The sequence below is a fragment of the Mus caroli genome, chromosome 19, assembly GCF_900094665.2.
Source record: "Mus caroli chromosome 19, CAROLI_EIJ_v1.1, whole genome shotgun sequence".
NCBI classification, from domain to species: domain Eukaryota; kingdom Metazoa; phylum Chordata; class Mammalia; order Rodentia; family Muridae; genus Mus; species Mus caroli.
Window position 1 is genome coordinate 42,783,938 of NC_034588.1, and position 22,304 is coordinate 42,806,241.

The 22,304-nt window shown below is 49.7% G+C and overlaps 2 protein-coding genes across 2 annotated transcripts; one reads left to right on the forward strand and one right to left on the reverse strand.

Moving 5' to 3' along the window:
* Window positions 1–3,795: 3,795 nt before the first annotated feature.
* Window positions 3,796–7,141, forward strand: Elovl3 (ELOVL fatty acid elongase 3). Its single transcript, XM_021152071.1, has 4 exons — window positions 3,796–4,065; window positions 4,953–5,084; window positions 5,829–5,980; window positions 6,205–7,141. Exons 1-4 carry the CDS (start codon window positions 3,962–3,964, stop codon window positions 6,630–6,632), a joined length of 816 nt encoding a protein of 271 aa, XP_021007730.1. The 5' UTR covers window positions 3,796–3,961; the 3' UTR covers window positions 6,633–7,141.
* Window positions 7,142–7,518: 377 nt separating this feature from the next.
* Window positions 7,519–20,410, reverse strand: Pitx3 (paired like homeodomain 3). Its single transcript, XM_021152070.2, has 4 exons — window positions 20,230–20,410; window positions 9,213–9,342; window positions 8,831–9,033; window positions 7,519–8,439 (listed from the first exon to the last, which is right to left on the reverse strand). The coding sequence occupies exons 2-4, from the start codon at window positions 9,328–9,330 to the stop codon at window positions 7,852–7,854; spliced, it is 909 nt and encodes a 302-aa protein (XP_021007729.1). The 5' UTR covers window positions 9,331–9,342; window positions 20,230–20,410; the 3' UTR covers window positions 7,519–7,851.
* Window positions 20,411–22,304: the final 1,894 nt, after the last annotated feature.

Sequence of the window (22,304 nt, forward strand, 5' to 3'; positions counted from 1 at the left end):
AGGCAGAGGCAGAGGCAGAGGCAGAGGCAGAGGCAGAGGCAGAGGCAGAGGCAGAGGCAGAGGCAGAGGCAGAGGGAGAGACATCTTTGTAAGTTGAGGGTCATTCTCATCTACATAGCAAGTCCCAAGCCACCAGGGCTATATAATGACTCTCTCTCTCTCTCTCTCTCTCTCTCTCTCTCTCTCTCTCTCTCTCTCTCTCTCTCTCTCTCTCCCCCCCGCGCGCTCGCGCACGTATGATGGGGTGGGAACATTCATGTTACAGTATGCATATGGACCTCAGGAGATTTTATAGACATTATTTCTCTCCTTCTACCTTGTGGATCCCAGAGATCAAACTGAGGTCACTAGGTTTGGCAGCAAGCTCCTTCACCTTTGCTGAGTAACCTTGCTGGCTCATGTTGTGTTGTAAATGGTCATTGTCTCAATTGTTCATTTATCCATCTAACATTAGTCCTCGCTAATGACTTCTGAGAATCAGGCTATCAGTGAAGCAATTAGGACTTACTAAAGGTGATGGGTAAGAAAGCAACAGGACCCAACTTAGAATTCTGATAGAACTGTCTTCTGCAGTTGGACAGAGATTGTCTAGGAATGTCTAGGGTTGAGGCTTATGGACCTGGTGAACAGACAGGTTTGGGAACAATTTCTTTTTCTGATTCCAGGACAAGAAAGAAAGAACTGTTCTGTATTAAGTAAGGCTAACAGCTAATGTGATCTCAATGATAGGATGACTGTAGTAACCAGGTGAGAGGTGATAAAATAGAGACAGAGGTGTATAGGTGCTTCACTTAGATGGAAGAGGCTGAGCTCCCCCCCCCCCCAATCCTAAGATAGCACGGAGAGTGGAGGCTGGATCTTCTGATCTTCTGATTTTAGAGGCTTTAGGCTTTACTTTCTATAATTACATTTTAAAATATATGTATCTATGTATACATCTATATTATCTATCTGTTTATCTCTCTAAGTATCTATGTATCTATGTATGTATCTATGTTATCTATCTGTGTATCTTTCTAAGTATTATGTATCTATATATGTATCTATATTATCTATCTGTGTATCTTTTTAAGTATCTATGTATCTATGTTTCTATCTATCTATCTATCTATCTATCTATCTATCTATCTATCTATCTATCTATTGTGGATGCATGGCACATGCATACTTTGATGTGTGTGTAGAACTCAGGAGATGACTTTTGGGATCTCTCCTTTCACTGTAGACTCTAGGGATTGAATTCAGGCTGTCAGGATTTCCCAGCCAACACTTTTGCCAGTGAACCATCTCACCTGTCTCCATAGTCTCGTACACATATATCTCCCTTTTTTTTTTCTGAGATAGGTCTAACATAGCCCAGGATGGCTTCATAATGATGTAGCCAAGGATGACCCTGAACTCCAGACTCTTCTTTCTCTTGCTGGTATTCCAGGTGCACATGGCTGACTTATGCATATCTTTATTTTTAATTATTATTTATTTTATGTGTATGGGTGCTTTGCTTGAATGTATGTCTGCGTAGTGCCCGTAGAGGCTAGAGGAGGGCATCAGATCCCTTGGGACTAGAGTTATAGACAGTTATGAGCTGCCATGTGGGTACTGGGAATGGAACTCAGGTCTTTTGGAAGAGCAGCCAGTGCTCTTAATCCAGCCCTAAATATTTAATTTTTAAAATCGGTTTTGGGGGATGGTGTCATGGTTTAGTGGTTAAGAATGCTTAGAGGGAGGGCTGGAGCGATGGCTCAGCAGTTAAGAGCACTGACTGCTCTTCCAGAGATCCTGAGTTCAATTCCCAGCAACCACATGGTGGCTCACAACCATCTGTAAATTAAAACTTTATTTTTATGTGGCATTTTGCCTGCACACATATGCCTCTGGATCGGAGTTACAGCCAGTTGTGAGCTGCCTTGAGGGAGCTGGGAATCAAACTTGGGTCCTCCAGAAGAACAGCCAGTGCTCTTAACCACTGAGCCATCTCTTCAGCCCAGAAAAATCTTTAACAAGAATATCAAAACTGCTGTTTTTCTAATTTGTGTGTGTGTGTGTGTGTATGTGGTGTGTGTATGTGTGTGTGAGTATGAGGTGTGTATATGTGTGTGTGTGGTGTGTGTCTCAGTGTGTATATATGTGTGTGGTGTGAGTTGTATGTGGTGTGTATATGTGCGTATGTATGTAGTGTGTATGTCTTTGTGTGTCTGTACATGTGTGTATATGTGCATGTATGTGGTATGTATATGTGTGTGGTGTGTGTGTATATGTATATATATATATGTGTGTCTGTATGTCTCTGTGTGTGTATGTGTGTGCATATGTGTGTATGTTTATGTGTGTGCATGTGTGTGTGGCATGTGTGTCTGTATGTGATTCTGTGTGTGCATGTGTATGTGGTAGTGTGTCTGTGTGTGTATGTGGTGTGTGTGCGCCTGTATTTGTGTCTCCGTGTATGTGTCTGTGTGTGTGTGTATGTATGTGTGTGTGTGTGTGTGTGTGTATATGTGTGGTGTGTCTGTAGGAATTATTTCTTTGAGACACTCAGTCTTTCAGCAAACCCAGGGTTTGTGATTTTCCCCTAGGCTGGCAGCCTGGAAGCCCCAACAGTCTTGTCTCTGTTCCCACATGCCTGAGCTTACAGTGGGCAGGACAGTGTGCAGGCTGGTTGTGGGGTGTTAGGTTCTGCACTCGGGTCCTAATGCTTACATGAGTGCTCATAGTCACTGAGTCAGCTCTTCACCACCTCAAATAGTTCTTAGTTCTTTTTTCTTTGCACTTGCTCTATAGATCCCCATCTCCTCTCAATCTGTTTTCAAGCCTTCTGGTTTTCCTTCACTTTCTTAAAGCCAAGAAAGAAACAAGGGACAGCCAGGTAAAGGCTTCCCAGTTTCTAAGTATTTTGTTCACTGGGACTAGATACCTTGGTGAAGAAGCAGATTCAATTGGATAGGTTCAGACTGAGAAGGGGAACTGTAAGCCTAAAGAAGTTCACTGGGTCACCAGCTACTTTAAACCCTTCCAGGCTTCTCCTGCACCTGAGGACAAGGAGCCCAGAGGGTGACCCCATTTTTCTCTCCAACATTTTTACTGGGCGTCAGACGAGACAGTTCCGGAAACTACAAAGAAACTGTAACAGCCTGAATTGCCGCCTCCTCAAATATTAACAACAACAACCCAACAGTAAAATTCATTACATCCATTCCCCTCCTCCTACAAGCACAGATCCAAAGACAGAAGTGGTCAGAGCCGTCTTCCTTATGGTCCAGCTTGGTCTTCCTTATTCCAGTCTGGGTTTCCCAAGGAAACTGTCGACCCCATATCTGGAAGTGTGCACCAGTAGCCAAGAGTCCCTCCACTTGCTCTTCAGGGCCAAGTAGGTGAAGATTAACGCAAAAGGAGGCAGAGGCTACAGGTGACTGGGCCAGAGGTAGACTGGTCTGCCTGGGTACTCGGTGAAATCAAGGATTGGGGCGGGGGGGGGGGGGGGGGGAGGGGTGTGCTTATGAGTCAACCTAGAGCAGCTGGTGGAATTAAAAAAGAAAGAAAGAAAGAAAGAAAGAAAGAAAGAAAGAAAGAAAGAAAGAAAGGAGGAGGGTGGGGGGAACGGATTTGGGGCAAACTTGGTTCTTAGGGGAGGTGCCCCTGAGACTGATCAGTCAGGAGGAGGTCCAGGGGCGGGACAGAGATGTCCCTTGGCTAAGATTGGATAACTGCTGAGGGCGGGAGCTGGCCTTGCACCGCCTGGGTTCCCAGTTTAGTAATTAGGGATATATACCGCAGGCACCGTCACTGCAGCGCGAGCGGGCTGGTTAGCAGCGCACGTGCTAGGCTCCGGGGGCCTTTCTGCTTACACACACGTTCTTTCTGTCCTGGGTTTCTTCGTCCCCGAGACCCACTCCATCTTCTACTTCTTTGGCTCTCGCCCAGCCCCCTACCCCAAGCTCTGAAACTCGTCGTCTGCAAAATCGAAATGGACACATCCATGAATTTCTCACGTGGGTTAAAAATGGACCTGATGCAACCCTATGACTTCGAGACGTTGCAGGACTTAAGGCCCTTTTTGGAGGAGTACTGGTGAGACCTGGTGATGGGGAAGGACCAACTGCTTTGAGGGAAGTGGAGACAGGGAGTGAATGACTGTAAAGTCTCCGACCGCCCGGTACTAGCTCCGATCCCCTGCCCCGACCCCTCTTTTAAGATACCCCTTTAAGAGATTAGCTCTAGAAGAAAGGGCTCAGAAGTGAGAAGTTGGAGAGAGGGATGTGGGAGGAGACAAAAACAAAGGGAAAAAATGGGAATTATAGTTGAGGAGAGATTGACCCGAATGAAGTGTTGTTAGTTGACTCTCAGAGAGAGACCAAGAAACACACACACACACACATACAGAGAGAGAGAGAGAGAGAGAGAGAGAGAGAGAGAGAGAGAGAGAGCCCGAGAGCCCAATCGAGCCCTGTGTGGGCACCTAGGATTAGCGTGTCCCACACACAATTATCATGTTCCCTTAGTGTCCCATCTTCTCTGATGTCAAGATAACACAAAGATGGGCACCCTGTCAAAGCTTTCCTGAGGCTTTCTGTCTTAGCCCTAAATCGTCCCAGACGTGTTTGGTGGGGTGACTTTGTTGTTCAATCATCTTGCCGTAAGTCAGACAGATGTTGCTACACTGTCTTACACCACAGGTTTGGACAGAGTAGTCTTGGCTGGGGGCAGACAACCAACCGTCACCTCCATTGAGACCTCATTGACAAAGTCATAATTACAGAAATCTCAAATGCACCCTGTGCTAGGTACTTTACATCTGTGAATACTGCCAAAGTACCCCACCCCCACTACCCCATAAAGATAAGGAAACCAAAGCATCATACTGCTGAAGCTCTAGTATAGAGGAGCCCCTTTGGGAGATGAGTGGGCATCCTTTTAAGCAATGCCCACTGTGAATCCATCTGTTTTCTGCCCTTCAGGGTAAGCTCATTTCTCATAGTGATCGTCTATCTGTTGCTCATCGTTGTTGGCCAGAACTACATGAGAACGCGGACGAGCTTCAGCTTGCAGGGGCCTCTCATCCTCTGGTCCTTCTTCCTGGCGATATTCAGGTAAGGTAGTCCTCCACCCCATACTCTGCCTGTTCTTTAGTCCTTACATCTCCATTTTATCCTGAGGGTTTCTCAAATTCTCAGCCACATTGACTTCTTTTCCATACCTGGGTTTTCTCCTTTCTTGAGCCCAAGACTACGGTCTCTGTTCCATTCCATCCCTCTTTAAAATGTTTACTTTAAAAGATAGTCTCTTAATCTGCATCCCAGACTGCTCTAGTAGCCCACTGTGTAACCTAGGCTAGGCTCAAATACCACAACCGTCCTGCCTCAGTCCCCTGAGTTCTGGGAATACAGATGCTAGGCTCTACCCCATTTCCTCTTGTGCTCGGGAAATCTATACGGGGCCGACAAAATTGTCTAGCCTTAAATATCTCAGTTCCCAAATTGCTCTTTCAAAGCAATCGAAGAGCATCAACAGGTTTCCCAGCTCCTCCTTGCCACGTCCTTCTGTCTCTTGTCACTCTTTTCTTATGACTGGCAACCTACTTCAAGAACCCTGTGCTTACCTTTGACTTTCACCTCTCCCCCTGTACCGACTGGCTTTTTCTTAACCCATATCTCACGGGGAATCCTTGTTAGATCTACCAGATTGGCCCCAGGAACTCAAAAGCTGTAGCCACCCTCCCCTTGGAAGGGTGAGGAGGTGATAGAGAGTTGGTTCCGACGTGAATGTGGTTGGGTCAGGTTCACACCTGGGCATTGCCTAATCCCTTTATACCTTTGTGCATGGTCTCACTTCAGTATCCTGGGTACACTGAGGACATGGAAGTTTATGGGAACAGTGATGTTCACAGTGGGCCTCAAGCAAACCGTGTGCTTTGCCATCTACACGGATGACGCCGTAGTCAGATTCTGGTCCTTGCTCTTTGTTCTCAGCAAGGTTGTTGAACTGGGTGAGTGCAGGGGCTTTGTCTCTGGTGCCCAGTGACTTGAATCCTTCCCCAGCACTCTTCCCTTACCCATCACATGGAGAGTCCCGTCCCTACTCCTGGGTCTTAGTGAGATATCCCCCACCCCATACCCACACCGTGAGATTTCCAGATGTGTTCACACACCCCGGGGGAGGGGGTGGTACCAGCACTGGGTGGCCTGATGATTATGAACCCTCATCTCTCAGGAGACACAGCCTTCATCATTCTGCGTAAGCGTCCACTCATCTTTGTCCACTGGTACCACCACAGCACGGTGCTACTGTTCACGAGCTTTGGATACAAGAACAAAGTGCCTTCAGGTGGCTGGTTCATGACCATGAACTTTGGCGTCCATTCTGTCATGTACACTTACTACACTATGAAGGCTGCCAAAGTGAAGCATCCTAACCTTCTCCCCATGGTCATCACCAGCCTGCAGATTCTGCAGATGGTTCTGGGCACCATCTTTGGCATACTGAATTACATCTGGAGGCAGGAGAAAGGATGCCACACGACAACGGAACACTTCTTCTGGTCCTTTATGCTATACGGGACCTATTTCATCCTATTCGCTCACTTCTTCCATCGAGCCTACCTCAGGCCCAAGGGCAAAGCTGCGTCCAAGAGCCAATGAGAGTTGGAAAGAAAGATGGAGCCTCAGCCGTTCCTCCATGGCACTAAGGGTTAGGTGTGGGAGAATGATTAGGGCACCTCCCTGTATGGTTTCCCCCATGGGATATGTACCCTCAAAGTTGCAGGAAGCTATGACAACCAAGAAATGTCACCCTTGGGGATAGGGGTGTGTGGTTTGGTACTTTGATGTTTCTGTCTTTAATGTGAAGGAAAACCAAGCCCTAGGAAGGAGATAGGACTGAGGTCCTTAAAATGGAGTTATTTATATTTATATTTAGAAATCTTTCTCTTCTTGCTCTATTTTTTAAAGAGGTCAACATGATCTTGAGGATTTGTGGACTTGGAGGGGAGGGGAGAGTGGACTGACTCTGTGGTAGGAGGAGGCTGACGCTGGGGAGTGTGTGATCTGCAGGCGGGGAGCCTGAGGGTGTGTGGAAGGATAGAGGCACACACAAACACTCAATAAGAATCCTAGGCCTGGTAGGCGCTTAATAAATGTCTTTTACAGACTAGAAGTTTATTGCTGTTAGAGACCCAAGCCTCTGAAAGGAACAGTGAGAAACAAGTCCTAAAATCATAGGCTAAACTGCAGACTAGATCGCTGCGTGGAAGCACTGGTGACCAGACCTACCGGCTGTCCTCCCAGAGACCACCAGGTGGCGTCGCAGCACCAGCAGAGAACGATCCCTGTCAGCTAGCTGGTCACACCAAGCTTCATACTCCTTTTATTCCAGGAGACCCTGCTTCCCTATCCTGGAGGGAAGGAGTGAGACGGCAACCTTAGAAGCCTGGACGCTCACTCCGTTCCTGTACATCCAGCTGTCCTTTTGGACAATGGGAAGGATGAAGGGAAGGAGGGCTCAACCGCAAGTCTGAATCATCAGGCCTTTGACAGTCCGCGCACGTTTATTTCATTGATCTGTGAAAACGGGATAGGGGGAGTCTGGAGAAGGCGGGGTGAGCCAAGGGTGAATTGGCCCTGGGGGAGCTGGTCCCTGTTCCTGGCCTTAGTCCCAGGGGCGCGGTCTCCGCATAGGGGTCAGACCACCGCTCGGGGGCTGCGAGAGAAAAGGCCCTCTTCGGAGCCCGCCGCCTCTTCCCGGGTGCCCTGGCACCCCTTTCAGACCCTGGGACGAGGGCAAGCCAGTCTAGGCGACCCCTGTCCGGAGAGGCTGTGAATTACTGCCCCGCCCTCGGGGATGGATCCACAGACCTGCGGTTCACACCGGCCGTTCCACGGCGTACTGGCAGGGGCTAAGGTTAGCGGCCGGCGGCGGCCCGGGCACGGCGGGGTAGCTGAAAGAGGCGTGCTGCTTGGCTTTGAGCCGCAGGCTAGCCAGGCTCGAGTTACACGGGTCCCGGTATACGTAGGGGGAGGAGGCGGCTGCAGCGGCGGCTGCGGCGGCCGAGGCGTAAGGGCAGGACACTGCCCCCGAGGACACGGCGGCTGGAGCCAGCCCGGGGGGTGCCCCGCCCAGGCCCTGCAAGGCTCCGGGACCTGGTACGGTGCCCGGGGCAGCGGCGGCCGAGGGCACCATAGAAGCAGCGATGGAGCTGGGCGGTGAGAATACAGGCTGTGAAGCCAGAGGCCCCACGTTGACCGAGTTGAAGGCGAACGGGAAGGTCTTGGCGGCGAGCGGCGGGGCGAGAGCCTTGGGCGGCCAGTTGCCGTACGAGTAGCCCGGGTACACATCCTCGTAGGGTGGCACCAGGCCCCCGAGCGGGGCTGCGAAGCCACCCTTGCACAGCTCCGCCTGCTGGCTGCGCTCCCGCTTCCGCCACTTGGCGCGCCGGTTCTTGAACCACACCTGCGGGTATCGGAGAAAGGCTGTCAGGAGGCGGAGTGGCTGGGGACTGGGCCACCCACAGTAGGATCGAGCCCCGGCGGGGAAGATCAGAGGTGCATGGTGGATGCAGGCTGGAAGGGACGAGCGCACCGAGCCTGGGGGCCAGAGAAGAGAAGCCAGGGACCGCAGGGTCTGGGGGGAACAGCTCGGGATCAAAGGGAGATGAGGGGAAGGTAGAGCCTTGGTCCCAGCCGAGGAATCGAGGGATGGGGGTGGCAGGCAAGGCAGCAGGAGGGTGGGGATCCTGGGGCCGGAACTGGGCCCGACGTGGCACCGGCCCCGCAGAGCCACCAGCTACTTGGGATGGGGAGTGGGGGGCACGAGAGCGAGGTGCGCTCAGGTGGGGCCATACCCGCACGCGGGCCTCAGTGAGGTTGGTCCACACCGCGATCTCTTCGCGCGTGCTCATGTCAGGGTAGCGATTCCTTTGGAAGGTGGCCTCCAGCTCCTGCAGCTGCTGGCTGGTGAAGTGCGTGCGCTGCCGCCGCTGCTTCTTCTTCAGAGAGCCGTCCTCGGGGGAGCCCCCCGGCAGTGAGGCCGAGGCCTTCTCCGAGTCTGAGGGCCAGAATGGGGCAGGTCATAGGGCGCTAGGGCCTGTGAGGAGTCTCTGGTTCAGGGGCCTCAAGGAATTCCTCAGCCCCTGGCTGGCTCCCGCTCAGGTTGTCACTCTAGCTCCCACCCCGCATCAAGGCTAAACTGTGTTCTCCTCCACCCCCAGAAGGGGGCGCGCTCACCACTGTGCTCCTGCCCCTTGCAGCCATGTTCTGGAAGTGGAGGGTGTGGAGTGCCTGCGTCGGACAACGACAGCGCAGGGCTTCGAGCCTCTGCCTCACCAAGCAGCCCAAACTCCATGGAGGGAGGGCTCTAGTAGAGGAAAGAGAAGACATATGTCAGGCTAATAGAAGTAAAGATCAGGGGCTTAGGGATATACTGATGTGGTGTGTGCCTGTGATCCTAGTACTTAAGAGGCAGAAACAGGAAGATCTTCACTCTACAGTGTGTACCTGGTCAACCAAGAACACACGGTGAGACACACTGTCTTAAACAAACAAACAAACAACAACAGCCAACAAACTATCGATTTATCAGGCTCCTAATAGGGTTTCCTCATAACATTCTTGCCTCTTTTCCTATCCACTGACAAAAAGCTATCCCGAATGGTGTACTATAGAATAGAGTAGGGCGGGGCAGAGGAGATGGCTCAGCCGCTAAAGGCACCGGCTGCTCTTCCAGAGGATGTTTCTTCGATTCCCAGCACCCATATGACTGGCTGCTCACAACTGTCTGAATCTCTAGTTCCAGGGGATCCAAAGCTTTCTTCTGCCTCCACCCCCCGCCCCAGGGACTAGGCACTCTGGTGAACAAACATATATGCAGGGAAAGACACCCATACACTGGAAAAAAAAGAGTTGGGAAAGAAGGCCAATGAGAAAAGGTGTACACTGAGAGGTTTTATGTAAGCACATGTACGATAGACTCATTAACTGCTGGGCTTATGCCTAGTGCCACGGCTACTGCATTTTGTTTGTTTGAGGCAGGGTCTCATGTAGCTCAGGCTAGCCTTAATTTTTGATCTTCCTTGCTGCTCCCACCTTTGAATGCTGGAATTTCAGACCTGGGTTACCATGCCTATCTTTCTGTCTGACTGTCTATCTATCTATCTATCTATCTATCTATCTATCTATCTATCTATCTGGTTTTTCTAGACAGGGTTTCTCTATGTAGCCCTGGCTGTCCTGGAACTCATTCTGTAGAACAGGCTGGCTTCCAGCTTAGAGAGCTGCCTGCCTCTGTCGCCCAAGTGCTGGCATTAAAGGCATGTGTGTGTTGCAGCCGCCACTACTATCCCGGCTTTAAAGGTTTTTGTTTTTTTCTTTTTCTTTTTCTTTTTCTTTTTCTTTTTCTTTTTCAGTTTTCTTTTTCAAAAATAGAATATTTGTTTAGAGCCAGGTGTGGTAATGTAGATCTGTAATTCTAGTACCCTTGGAAGGCAGACCTGGAGTTTAAGGCCAGCTTTAGCTACATGAGACCCTGCCTGAAAAGACAAGCAGTGATTCAGATGGTAAAGTACTTGTCATACAAGCATAAGGACTTGAGTCTGATTTATTCTAGCATCCACAAAGCACCACCCTGTAACCCCAGCACCGGGGAGATAGAAACAGGAGGACCCCTGGCCAGCTAGTCAAGGTGAACTGACTAGATCCAAATTCAACAAGAAACTCTGCCTCAAAACAACACAAAACAAAAACAAAATAAAACAAAAACCCCAAGAGACAGAATGATTGAGGAAGACTCCAGATGTTAACCTCTGGCCTCCATCCATCTCTGCATGTGCACCTTCACACACAAAACTTTCACACATATACCCAAAGAATATGTGTTTAGATTTCCAGTAGAACATCTCTAATCCAAAAGCTCCAAAAACTGTAGGCTGGAGAGATGGCTCAGCAATTAAGAGGACTGGTTGCTCTTCCAGAAGTCCTGAGTTCAATTCCCAGCATCCACATGGTGGCCCATAACCATCCATAACTGTAGTCCGATGGGGTCTGATGCCCTCTTTCGGTGTGTAGGCATGCATGCAGATAAAATACCCATATACACAAACAAAACAAGATAATTAAAAAAAAAAAACCAAAACTGGGTGTACCCCCCACCTCAGCTTTTGGATTTCAGAGAATTTCAGATTTCAGACCTTGAGGTTAGGAATGGTTAGCCCAACCCACCCATTTCATAGGTGGAACCTGAGACCCAAAGCAACTTAGCTTAAAGTATGTGTACAGTTAGGACCTGAGCTAAATCTGTGGGCTCCTAAAGAGGCTTTTCCAAGTTGTGTTCCTTGGAGCCCTCTGTTGAAGTCCTCTCAGGGATTTTGCTAGAACTCCAGATTGGATCTCCTCAGGTCTGCTTCCACAGTAGGACAGGTCTGCTTGTTTGAGTTATTTATACTTTCTTAGTAAATGGCTTGTTTGAATAACCAGTTCCATAACAGAACCAAGATGGGGAGACGGCTCCACAATTTAAAGCACTTGCTCTTGCAGAGGACCCAGGTTGGATTTCTAGCTTCCATATGGTAGCTCCTCGCCATTACCATCAGTAACTCCAGTTCCAGGGAACCCAGTTCCCTCACCTCGTCTTCATGGAGGTAAAACAGTCATACAAGTAAATTTAAAAAAAAATCTGAAAATTGAAGAAAAAAAAAAACAAGAAAGAAGAAAAGAAACCTACAAGGCACATAGGCTCCTTCTGTTCCTTTGCTTGTCCAAAACGTATCTCACCTCCTACCAGTCATCCCTCCCTCCACCTCATGTCTGGCCATCACACCATTCCAGGCAGCATGTATGGATTCCCTTACACAGTTCTCCCAACACACACACACACACACACACACACACACACACACACACACACCACTTCTTGCCAGGATTCCTATCTCAGACCTAGCCTGATTTTCTGAAGGAGTCTGCCAGGGTCCCTGCTGAGTTTCCCCTTGGTTGGCCCCTTTTCTGGTTGACATTCACAAGACCTCACATGGGAGGAAAGAAAAGGGACAGTAATGGGTCCCTTGACTCCAAGAGCCTCTTGGGCAGAAAACAGAAACTAGGGACAGAAGGAGAGAGCTAGGTGGGGGTGTCTCTGTCTCCAACACCCTCTCCTCATTATCAGGGACATTATGGCATTACTGTGGTGAATTAGCTCAGATTGATCGGGATGTGCATCTCTTGGCTGATCCAAATTTATTAAGAACCTTTCTGAAGGGTGTGAGACTGGACAATGGCCTGTGTTTTGTACATGGTAATACGCTCTTCAACCAGTTCTGAGAACACAGCCCTAACTCAAGCCAAGCTGACAGTAGGATCGGGTTTGAACAGAATTCTTGCTCTTTCCACTGGCAGTCGGGTCTTGTTCTTGGACTCTTCCTGGGGCTAGAGAGGTAAGACGGGAGGGAACCCAGTAGGGAAGGAGAGGAGTTGGGCCAAGGATGGAGGTAGTCAGTTAACTTCCCTTTCCAGGTCTCAGGGCAGGAGCTGGAGGCTTGGCAATGGAAAACCTAGGCCCAACAATGGTCCCCTGGATTGGAGATGGCCTTGCAAGGAACTGTGGTAGCAGGACCAGCATGGCTTCAATTTTTCTGGGGAGATGTGGGAGGAAGTTAGCTCTGGAAATTGAGGTGCTCTGCAGCCTGGCCTTCCTTCAGACTCCAGATGACCTTGAAATTCAAACCACGCTCCTGACTTTTCCAGGAGCCACAGAAGCAATGCAGAACTGGCCAAGGGGACAGTGAGGTTTGCCCGCAGGAAAAACTATGTCTCTCTGTTGCCGTCCATCCTTCCAGTGTGTCCTGGCAGCAGACTTTTGGTTTTCCAAGCTCCCCTTCCCCTGGCATTCCATACCTGCCGCTTGATTTCATCCTCTATTTCAGTAGAAGGAGGCCCGGGCAGAGGGTAGCAGCCAGAGCAAGTGACAGGCAGAGTTCAAGCTGTGCGCTCCCAGAGACAGACGACACATGTGCAGCCACACACAGGCCCCCACTTAGACACAGCGAGCACTTGGACGTGAAGCCAGAGGCACACACACACACACACACACACACACACACATGCTCTCTCACACATGCGCTCCCACATCTAGGCAGACAGACACACTCGGTCATACAGTCTCCTCTGTCTCTCTCTGACAGGGACAGCTGCCTGGGCTGTTTTGGAGCTAGCCATTCCCCTCCCCCTTCCTCCCCCTCCCTGGCCCCTCTGAACCTCAGCTCTCTCAGTCCCAGGAGTTCAGAACTCTGTGTGGGGGAGGAGGAGGCCACGGGAGCAGGGAACAATGTCCCTCACTGAGTGGCTCTTGGAGAGAGAGGCTGCTAGGCTGAATGGAAAGGAGGCACGGAGTAAGAAGGCTGGGGTGAGGGGATCAGGTAGAGAGGTGACCCGTTATGGGCCAAAGGAATCAGGTTTGAAGTCAAAAGATCCAGGTTCGGGTTCTGATAACCCCCAACTTGCTGTCTGAGTGTCCTTGGCAAGTTACTTTCTTTTGAGCACAGTACATGTTTCATCATTAAGAGTGAGATCATAACACCTTCTCTGTCTGTCTCCATGCCTTCGGCTTCTTTCTTTTCTCCTTTAGATAAGTTACTGCTGCTGCACAAGATGCCTTCCAACTTCTGACCTTCCTGCCAGGTGCGGGTATTACAGATGTGTGCCCACGACTCTGCCTTCATCACTAGATTCTTTATTTATATTTATCTGAGATAGAGTCACACGGCACGAGGCCTCACTTACAGCTAAGAATGGCCTGGAACCTCTGGTCCTCCTGTTTCAACCCCATCCATGCCCCAAGTGCTGGGATTAAAGGCATGTCCTACCACCATAACCAGTTTATATGGTGTTGGGGATTGAATCCGAGGCTTAATTCACGTTAGGCAAGCACTCTGCAAACTGAGCTACATCCCTTGCTCCAAAGTATAGCTTGGGCTGCCTCCTGTGTCTTGGTTTTCCTGTCTTATCTTCTTTAGCATTTGCCTACTGGCAAGCACCATCACAATTGGCCAGTTTGGTTATAAGGTTCAAATAACATAGAGCTTATATAAAAATAAAAATCAGAATGTTTTCCTAGTTCCTTCTAGGAGCTGAGCACTGAATCAGCCACTGAGCTAGAATGGAGACTAAGAACTTATCCTTGCTTGGGTGGCTAACCTCTCCAGTCTCTGTGCCACAATAAAAAAGTCCTTGTGGGTACTGGTGAGATACTGCGCTTCAGCGAGTGATGTGGCATACTGTCCTGAACTGGGAGCACACAGAATAAGAAAACAGCAGAGCAGGCTAAGGAGTGTAAGCAGGGAGCCACTTTGGGGACCAGAGACTGGCCAAGGAAGATTGAGGCCTTCTGACTCTTGACTGAGCTCCTAACTACAGGGTGAGGGGTTGGGAAGGACTCTCTGTCTGTGACAATACAGAGAGAAATGCACACTAAGGCCGGGGATATGAAGAGAAGAAATCGAGGGCACAGAACTCAGGCAGGCAGCCTCATGTCCGGGTGGGCTGGTCAGGCAAAGGCTGGGGGCGCCAAGTTGTTATCTGAGTTGGAGACAGGCTGGCTGAGGATTAAGCTCCCCCAAACTGGGAGAGGCCAGGAAGCTGGGGAGTTGGGCTAGGGGCCAGGGACTTCATCTCACTCAGTGGATAGTTAGGGATAAACAGCAGTGTGGAAGCGGCAGGACTGGGTGATGCTGGCAGGGCCAGACATAGCCAAGAGATAACTGTGGTGATGTATCTATCTCCAAGAGGGTTTGTCTGGCCACCCCTATTCTTTCTGCCACATTGTACTTGGGATGTGAGGAACAAACTTCACTGGCATTATGGTGGCTAGCTCAGGCCTAGGGGAAATAGAAGACCTTCAGGTATGTTTTGATTTCAAAGTACAAAAGGTCTATTATGGACAAGCAAGAACACAATAGTCACAAGACATTAAGAGCAAGGCACAGACCATAGGCTAAAGAAGTCACACTGTGTGTGTGTGTGTGTGTGTGTGTGTGTGTGTGTGGTTCCCAAGGAATGAAAGCTCACTGCAAGAAGACAACTCTCATGGAACCTGCTTACAGTCCAGAGGAGTAGATCAAGGCCACAGGCAGAATCCAAGACAAATTGAAACATCAGTGCCTGAAGCAGGAGGAATGAGCAGGGAAGGAATGGGAGAAATCTTCATCTTGGAGGCAGCAGATGAGGAGGGAGAGAAGCGGGACCAGGATTGTGATCTATGGCTCTGCTTAGCAAAACAGTAAACTGGGAACAGGTGAAAACCAAGGTCCCGAACAAGTACAGTGCCATCGCACATCCTGAGGCTGAAGCGAAACCCTGGGGATGGATACATCCTTCTTCTATTCACTGGAGGTACACAGTGTCCAGACTCTGGTCTGCTGAACTGCAAGTGTGCAGTGGAGAACAGATGTGTGCCCACAGCTTTGGGATGAAGCCCCTGCACCTCAGGTGGAGGCAGGATTTGACTGATGTATTCATGTTATCAAAGGGGGTGTAATGGGGATCAGATAAGGAGTTATACATGCTTCTCGGTGCCCATCCCTCACTTCCTTCTTTGATAAGGCATTATATGTGTGCGCGAAGAGGCGTCCCCAGGGACTGAAATCCACTAACTTTAACTTTCTCACAGTCTAGGGAGGCAAACAGAATATAGGATGAAAATAACGGAGCATATAGATCTTACTCTCAGGTGTGGGAGATTAGAGGTATCAAGTGTTGGGGGGCTCAGAGAATGCAGGTACATCATTGATATGGGGGTTGAGGAGAAAGAGAAGGGTCAGGGTCTTCTAAAGAGCCCACAACTGTTGAGGGTAAAGGGCAATGCAGAGCCTCATTTGATCAGAGGCTTAATGTGGGCCATGAGAGTCCAGAAGGAAAGAAGGGCTTCAGTTGAGGAGTCGTGATGAGAGGTAATTGCTGATTCGGATTTAGTGCAGTCAAGGCTAGACTGTTCTTGGCTTTTCTGTTAAAAGGAACATCTCCTACATTCAGGGTGTGGTGATATATGCCTATAATCCCAGCACTCAGGAGGCTGAGGCAGGAAGATCAAGAGCTTAAATCCAGCTTGGTCTTGGGCTATATAGGGAACCCATATATGAAAATAGGGGCAGGGATGAAACGGCAGCAACGAATATGAAGAATCTGTGAGATCTCTAGCTTGATTTTATGTAACCAGCATGTTCATTTCCATGTACTGGGGATGGAACCAGGCCCCTTGCACACGCTAGGCAAACAGTCTACTACCACTAAGCTACCCGAGGCACATCCCTAGCCCCACCCCCAGCTTAATTTTAAGACTTCTAATCGATCTTGCATCCTATTTCATAAAGCACGCCATGTGTATATACACACCTGGCCCCAGTCTTAAGGAAGACAGGCCGTGGCCAGCCCATTGCTGTCCTATTCCTGGACTGCCTTCCCAGCTCTGCACCAAGAAGCGTTACTGCAAGCCCGAGGACGTACAAGCAGATGACATACAAAAGTGACATCTTTGTGACCTTTATTTGCAGTGGTAACTAGAATGGATCAGGCTGGGGAACAGATTTGTAAAGAAGGTTGAAACCATGCCAGGCAGCATTGGGGGAGGGGGCGCTGAGGCCGGAAGTTTCCAGTTCAAGGCCAGCCTGGGCTACATAAGGAGGCCCTGTTACAAGTAATCAGAAAGTTAAAGATGGTCTTGAGGTCGAAGGATGGGGGGAGTCTTGTACATCACGTATGTCTCTTGCCATAGCGCTCTCCCTCCTCTGCCCCCCCCCCCCCCCCCCCCCCCCCCCCCCCGTCACACTGACAGGCCACTATCAATTACTGTGCACACTGTAAGTCCTCTAAAGCTCAGATTCTAATACCTCCTTTTAGTTAGCTCTCATCCCTCTCTCCCATACTCTAGCAAGCGTCAGTTAAAAAATGGGGAAGGAAAGATTCGACATGCTTTGCTCGCTGTAGTTCAGCCTCAGTCCTTGCACCCTGCCCTCTCTTCCTGGACCTAGATCCTAGGCTCTCATTGACATTCTCCAGCAGTGGACAGGCAGAGTTCAGATCAGGCTATTTGGTAGAAAGGTGAATATACAGGGGGGAACTCCTCATATTCTCAGAGAGGGATAGGGGTGATAGCTGACACTGGAACTCCAGGGAAAATGTTCCATCTCTCCTTAAGAGTCTGGCTGTAGCTGGATCAAGGGTATGATCAGGCTACTCTAAGGCAAAAGCCCCTGCCTTCCAAAGAAAGATGCTATGGTCATGGGGACGGCAGTTTGGGCATAATAATAGCCACGAGGCTTCTTCCAGTGTTCCTCCGTTTACAAAGAGCTTTCCTTATATACATGATTGATATGTTTCATTTAACCCACAGGCCCCTGAGTGGCAGGGATGTCTATCCCTGCTTATCTCCAAAAAGGCAGGAAATAGTCCCAGGCTGCACAGAACCAAGAGGTTTGAACTGAGTTCTGCTATTTTTCTGGTCTTCCACGCCACACTGCAGCTATTCGTGACTGACACGCACTGATTGCCAGAAGCCCTCTAAGATCCAGTTCTACTCAACTGCCTCTCTTGCTTCTCTGAAAAGGAGCTCTGGAAGTTAGCTGTCCACAGGACCCAAGCACAGTTTCCTAAGCTCGCAAGCCGCCCACTCCCAACCCCATCTTCAGTTTCACGAGTTCAGCAAGCAAAGCCTTCTGCTCATGTAGGTCTTTTCGTGTTGTAGATTTTCATCCTGCTGCACCTAAACTTTCTGTCACTCTTTCCTGGCTGCATTCCTGGTTCCCCATGTCAACTATTCTCTGTCTCTGTCTCTCTGACTCTGTCTGTCTGTCTGTCTGTCTGTCTGTCTGTCTCTGTTTCTCTCTCTGGAACCCAGGACCTTGGATAGGCTGTGCAAATACCTTCTCACTAAGCTATACTCCCAGCTCCACTCTCTGACTTCTCTAGGCCTGAAACATCCTCCCTAAGAGCTGCTGGTCAGTTACACACTCGGCTACATGGTTTCATGCAAGAATGGCGGATTTTCTTTTTTGTTATCTTTGTTATGATGTTATTTATTTATTTGTTTATTTATCTATCATCTCTTTGGTGGAAGCAGAACTTTGAGTTTTCAAAGAACCAGCGGTAATGCCTTCTTTCTTTCTTCTCTAATATGGAGTCCTTCATTTCCTGGTTAGTTTCAGTGATTTTTTTTTTTCTTTTTTCTTTCCAAAGCAACGGGAGCATAAACCCCTGAGACGTGTATGATAATGAGATGGGAGCAGTTGAGGCATGGTTTTCTATTTATCAAGGAGAGCAAGGGACAAATAAAAGAAGAGGAACAAGGTCTTAGCCAGTACCTAAGAAAACTTTAGGCCTGAGTAATGGAAGTAGGTGTGTAAGAAATAAGAATTATATTTTACTCTTGGGTGGAGAATGAGAAAAGTAACCTCCTCCCCCACTCCTTTTCTTTCTTTCTTTCTTTCTTTCTTTCTTTCTTTCTTTCTTTCTTTCTTTCTTTCTTTCTTTCTTTCTCTCTCTCTCTCTCTCTCTCTCTCTTTCTNTTCTTTCTTTCTCTCTCTCTCTCTCTCTCCCTTCCTTCCTTTCTTTCTTTCTTTCTTTCTTTCTTTCTTTCTTTCTTTCTTTCTTTCTTTCTTTCTTAAAAGATAACTCATTGTTAAACAGCGCCTTGCGGTTAGTCCTCCTGAAAACGCACCCCCTGGCTGAGTTGTCATGTTTGCGAGTATAGATTCAGAGTTCCCTTTACTCTGTCCTCTTCTGCCTAACTGGGCTCTAGCTAGAGTTGGTGGTCAGGGAGGGTGGTCATTGTATTGGTCCAAAGGAGTCAGAGCCCCCCCTCAGCCAGAAGAAAACAAACAGGGACATTCTTCCTGGCCAGGCTGAGAGGCTAGTAAAGGCACCCCGTGGGACCACAGAGTCGGAACTTCAGCGGCCCCTTTCCCTCTTCCCCTGGTCTCAAGACCATAGGCTTTGTTTTGTGAAAGGGTTAAAATTTTCTTGTCTGGAAGGTTCTTAGTTGGCCAAGGAGCCTTGAGTGGGCTAACAACCAGACTAGGAATTTGAGGGTATCCGGTCAGTTGTATTGGAATTAGAGTTAGAAGGAAAGAAAGAAGGCCTAACAGTTGACTCAGTTTGTGAAGGGACTGAGCCCCTCGGAGGCTTGTGGGTGGCCTGCGGCTGCTGCACCCTGTAGCTTAGTCTTCCCTTTGTAGGGCTTAGCCTTTCCTCAGTTTGGATTGGGGACATCTACTGATGCCCTGATCTCTTTGAGCTGGAGCGGGGGTTGTCTTGCAGAGGAACCCTGCCCCAAGGCCAGGCTGCACCCTTTACTCTCCCAGCTCCTTTCAGGCCCAAACGGGCAGGAGAAGCAAAATCAAGTTTGAAAACTGGGAGCTGGGATTTCAGGGGACCCACCGAGCCGACCCCATGGCACATAACGCAGCTGGTCAGGCGCCTCAGGATAGGTGGACGGACATGCCAGTCGGCCAGGGACATTCCGTCCACCACTGCTGGACACATCGTCAGCTCCAGAGAGACCCACATTGCCTCCCCAAACGTTCTATCCGCCCCAAAACCCACGTGCCGCTGACATTCTGTGCGATTCCGAGGAGGCTCCGTATCTGGACCCTTCCAGATCCAAACGGCCCACGACAGACCTGCCAGTCCTGTCGCGTTGTGCTGGCAGCTTGGGCCCTGTAGCTCACAGCGGCCATCTGACCCAGTAGCGACTCTCGCAACACGGCTCCTATTCCAACTGCGGAGCAGCTGGGAAGGAAAGCATGAGCTACTACGCGCACCCCTACTTCCAGCCGCTGGAGTCTGTCTAAGCCTGGGTCAAGTGGCGCTGCGAGCCGCCTGTTGCCCTTAGGCTGAGCGACCGCTGCCCTCTCCTCAGTTGGCTACAGTCTCTGCTACCCTTATCACCTTCTGGCCCTTGCCGCTTGCCCCTAGATTTCAAGGTGCTTTCTGGTAAAGATTTCCAGACTACCCACTCTGTGATTCGTGCAGTTCTTCGGCTTCTCTCTGGGTCCCCTAAATCTCTTCTTCTCAGTCTCCCAGGTCCTTCCTCAGAGTTTCCCTTCTACCATGTCCCAGCCCCGGGGCTACTGTACGCCTTTTCCCTTTTGACCGATTCCCCAAACACCAGAGTTCAACCGCTCCAGGTTTCCTTTTAGGAGTCCCAGGACCAGCCTTGGCCCCTCGGTCCCCTAAGCCCCTGTCCCCTGCATGGTCAAGTACTCACAGTGCGTCCCGCAGCAGGCAGACTCCGGGTGGTGGCTGCGGCGGCGGCGTTCTGGAGCGCAGGCAGGGGCCAGGGGCCAGGCACCCTGCGGGGTGGGGGCCGCCCCCCTGCTCCGGGGCGGCCGCTCCGCTGGGCTCTCCCAGGCTAGCGGAGGAGAGAGTGAGCCTTACAGTGCAGTGCCACCCCCCGCCGGCGCCCATTCACTTTATGGCAACCCAGGGCGCCCCCAGCCCGCCGCAGAGTGCCGCGCGCCCCAGGCCCCGCCCCTTTCCAGCTGCGCCGCCCTTACTCCTCCCTTTCCAGCTGTGAACCTTTAGACCCCACCTTAGTGGGAGGGGTCCTGCCACCGGGCAGCCAAAAACTCCGCCCCTATGGCCAATCAGAAGCGTTTGCCATCAGCTGAGCAACGCCCCCTCCCCACGTGGCTCGGACTGCGCTCCAGCTGGGACTCTCGGGTTCGGCAAAGCCAGCAAAAGTACGGTAGTCGGTGTCGCCCCTGAGTCCAGCCCGAACTGTGGCGAATTGAGGCCTTGGTCTCTCCCCGGAGTCACGAGAAGCAGTGCCGGGGGAGACGGCTGCAGGACCGCCAGGCGGGACAGAGAACCCGGCTGTCGGGTCTCAGCTCCCACACTTTGCTGCCGCTCGTTTCGCCGATTTTCTCCACTTGTCGCTGTCTGTCTTTCCACTCTTTTGTCTCTATTCCAGTCCTCGTGCGCCTTCCTCTTTTCTTCTGACCACTGCTTTGCTCCCTACTCTACCACTTCGAAAGGCTTTCTTTTTTAAAGACCACCCCTCCTTTCCATCCCATCTTTCTCTCCTCAGCTATCTCTATTTTTTTTTCTCCCCTAAAGAAGATAACTTGGAGAAAGCAGATTTGGAACGAGAGAAATCAAAGTGGTATACAGCATCTTCTCTCACTTAGTGACCTTGGACAAGTAACAACGATGCCTCTCTGGCTTCCAGTGGCTGTCTGGCTTTGTGTGCTTCAAAGGTGTGAGCACTCGGCCTCTCACGCTGCGTTATCAATTTGCCTGGGCTGTGCTTTCCTGGCCTCAGTCGTGTCGTGTTTCCCACGACAACAGATTTGGTCCTGTGGGTAAGGGTAGCCTTGGCGTTTTTGGATTGTTTGCAAGGGACAGGACAGGTGTCCAAGGAGTATGACAGGCTGTTTGCCTGGTGCACCGAGAGTCCTTAAGCCCTGTGCAGTATGCTCCAAAGATGAATCTAAGCATACATATCAATAAAGCACGGGAGTTCTCTTTACTGCCTTCAGGAGAAAGGTCAAAGTTTCCTAATGTGGGATATTAGATCTTCAGGACCTGAACTTCCAATCCCCCCTTTCAATAGAGTCTTGCTCTGTAGCTCTCTGGTTTTGGCTGGCCCTAAATGTTCAACTATTATCCTACCAGTGCAGTGTACTGAGTGCCCTGATTTGTCTTCATCTTCAGTTTTGTTCATCCTGAACGACCTCTAATCTTTCCTGACCAAACAAACAAAACAAACAAACAAACAAACAAACAAACAACAGTAGTTATATCGCTGATCCTAATTTCTGAGTTCCACTTAGGTTCTGTTTTATCTGAGAAGCCTTGCCTGAACTTCCAGGCTGGCCAAAGGTGTAGCTTCTTGCTCTCATGACCCCTTATGTATATATTTGATATCACTCCATCCTCCATCTTGAAGGAATCAACTGATGTGTTGACTTGTATAAAATAAAATTTAGGAGAACAAGAAGTATTTCTTCCCTCTTTTTCTGTTCACGGGCATATAGAAACTCAATAAATGGGGGGCTGGAGAGATGGCTCAGCAGTTAAAAGTACTGACTGCTCTTCCGGAGGTACTGAGTTCAAATCCCAGCAACCACATGGTGGGTCACAACCATCTGTAATGGGATCTGATGCCCTCTTCTGGTGTGTCTGAAGACAGCTACAGTGTACTTACATATAATAAATAAATAAATAAATTAATAAATAAATCTCTGGGCCAGAGCGAAAGGGACTGGAGAGAGAAGGAAAAAGAAACTCAATAAATGTTGCACTGAAATAAAAAAAAAAACTGTTTTATCTGTTAAATGA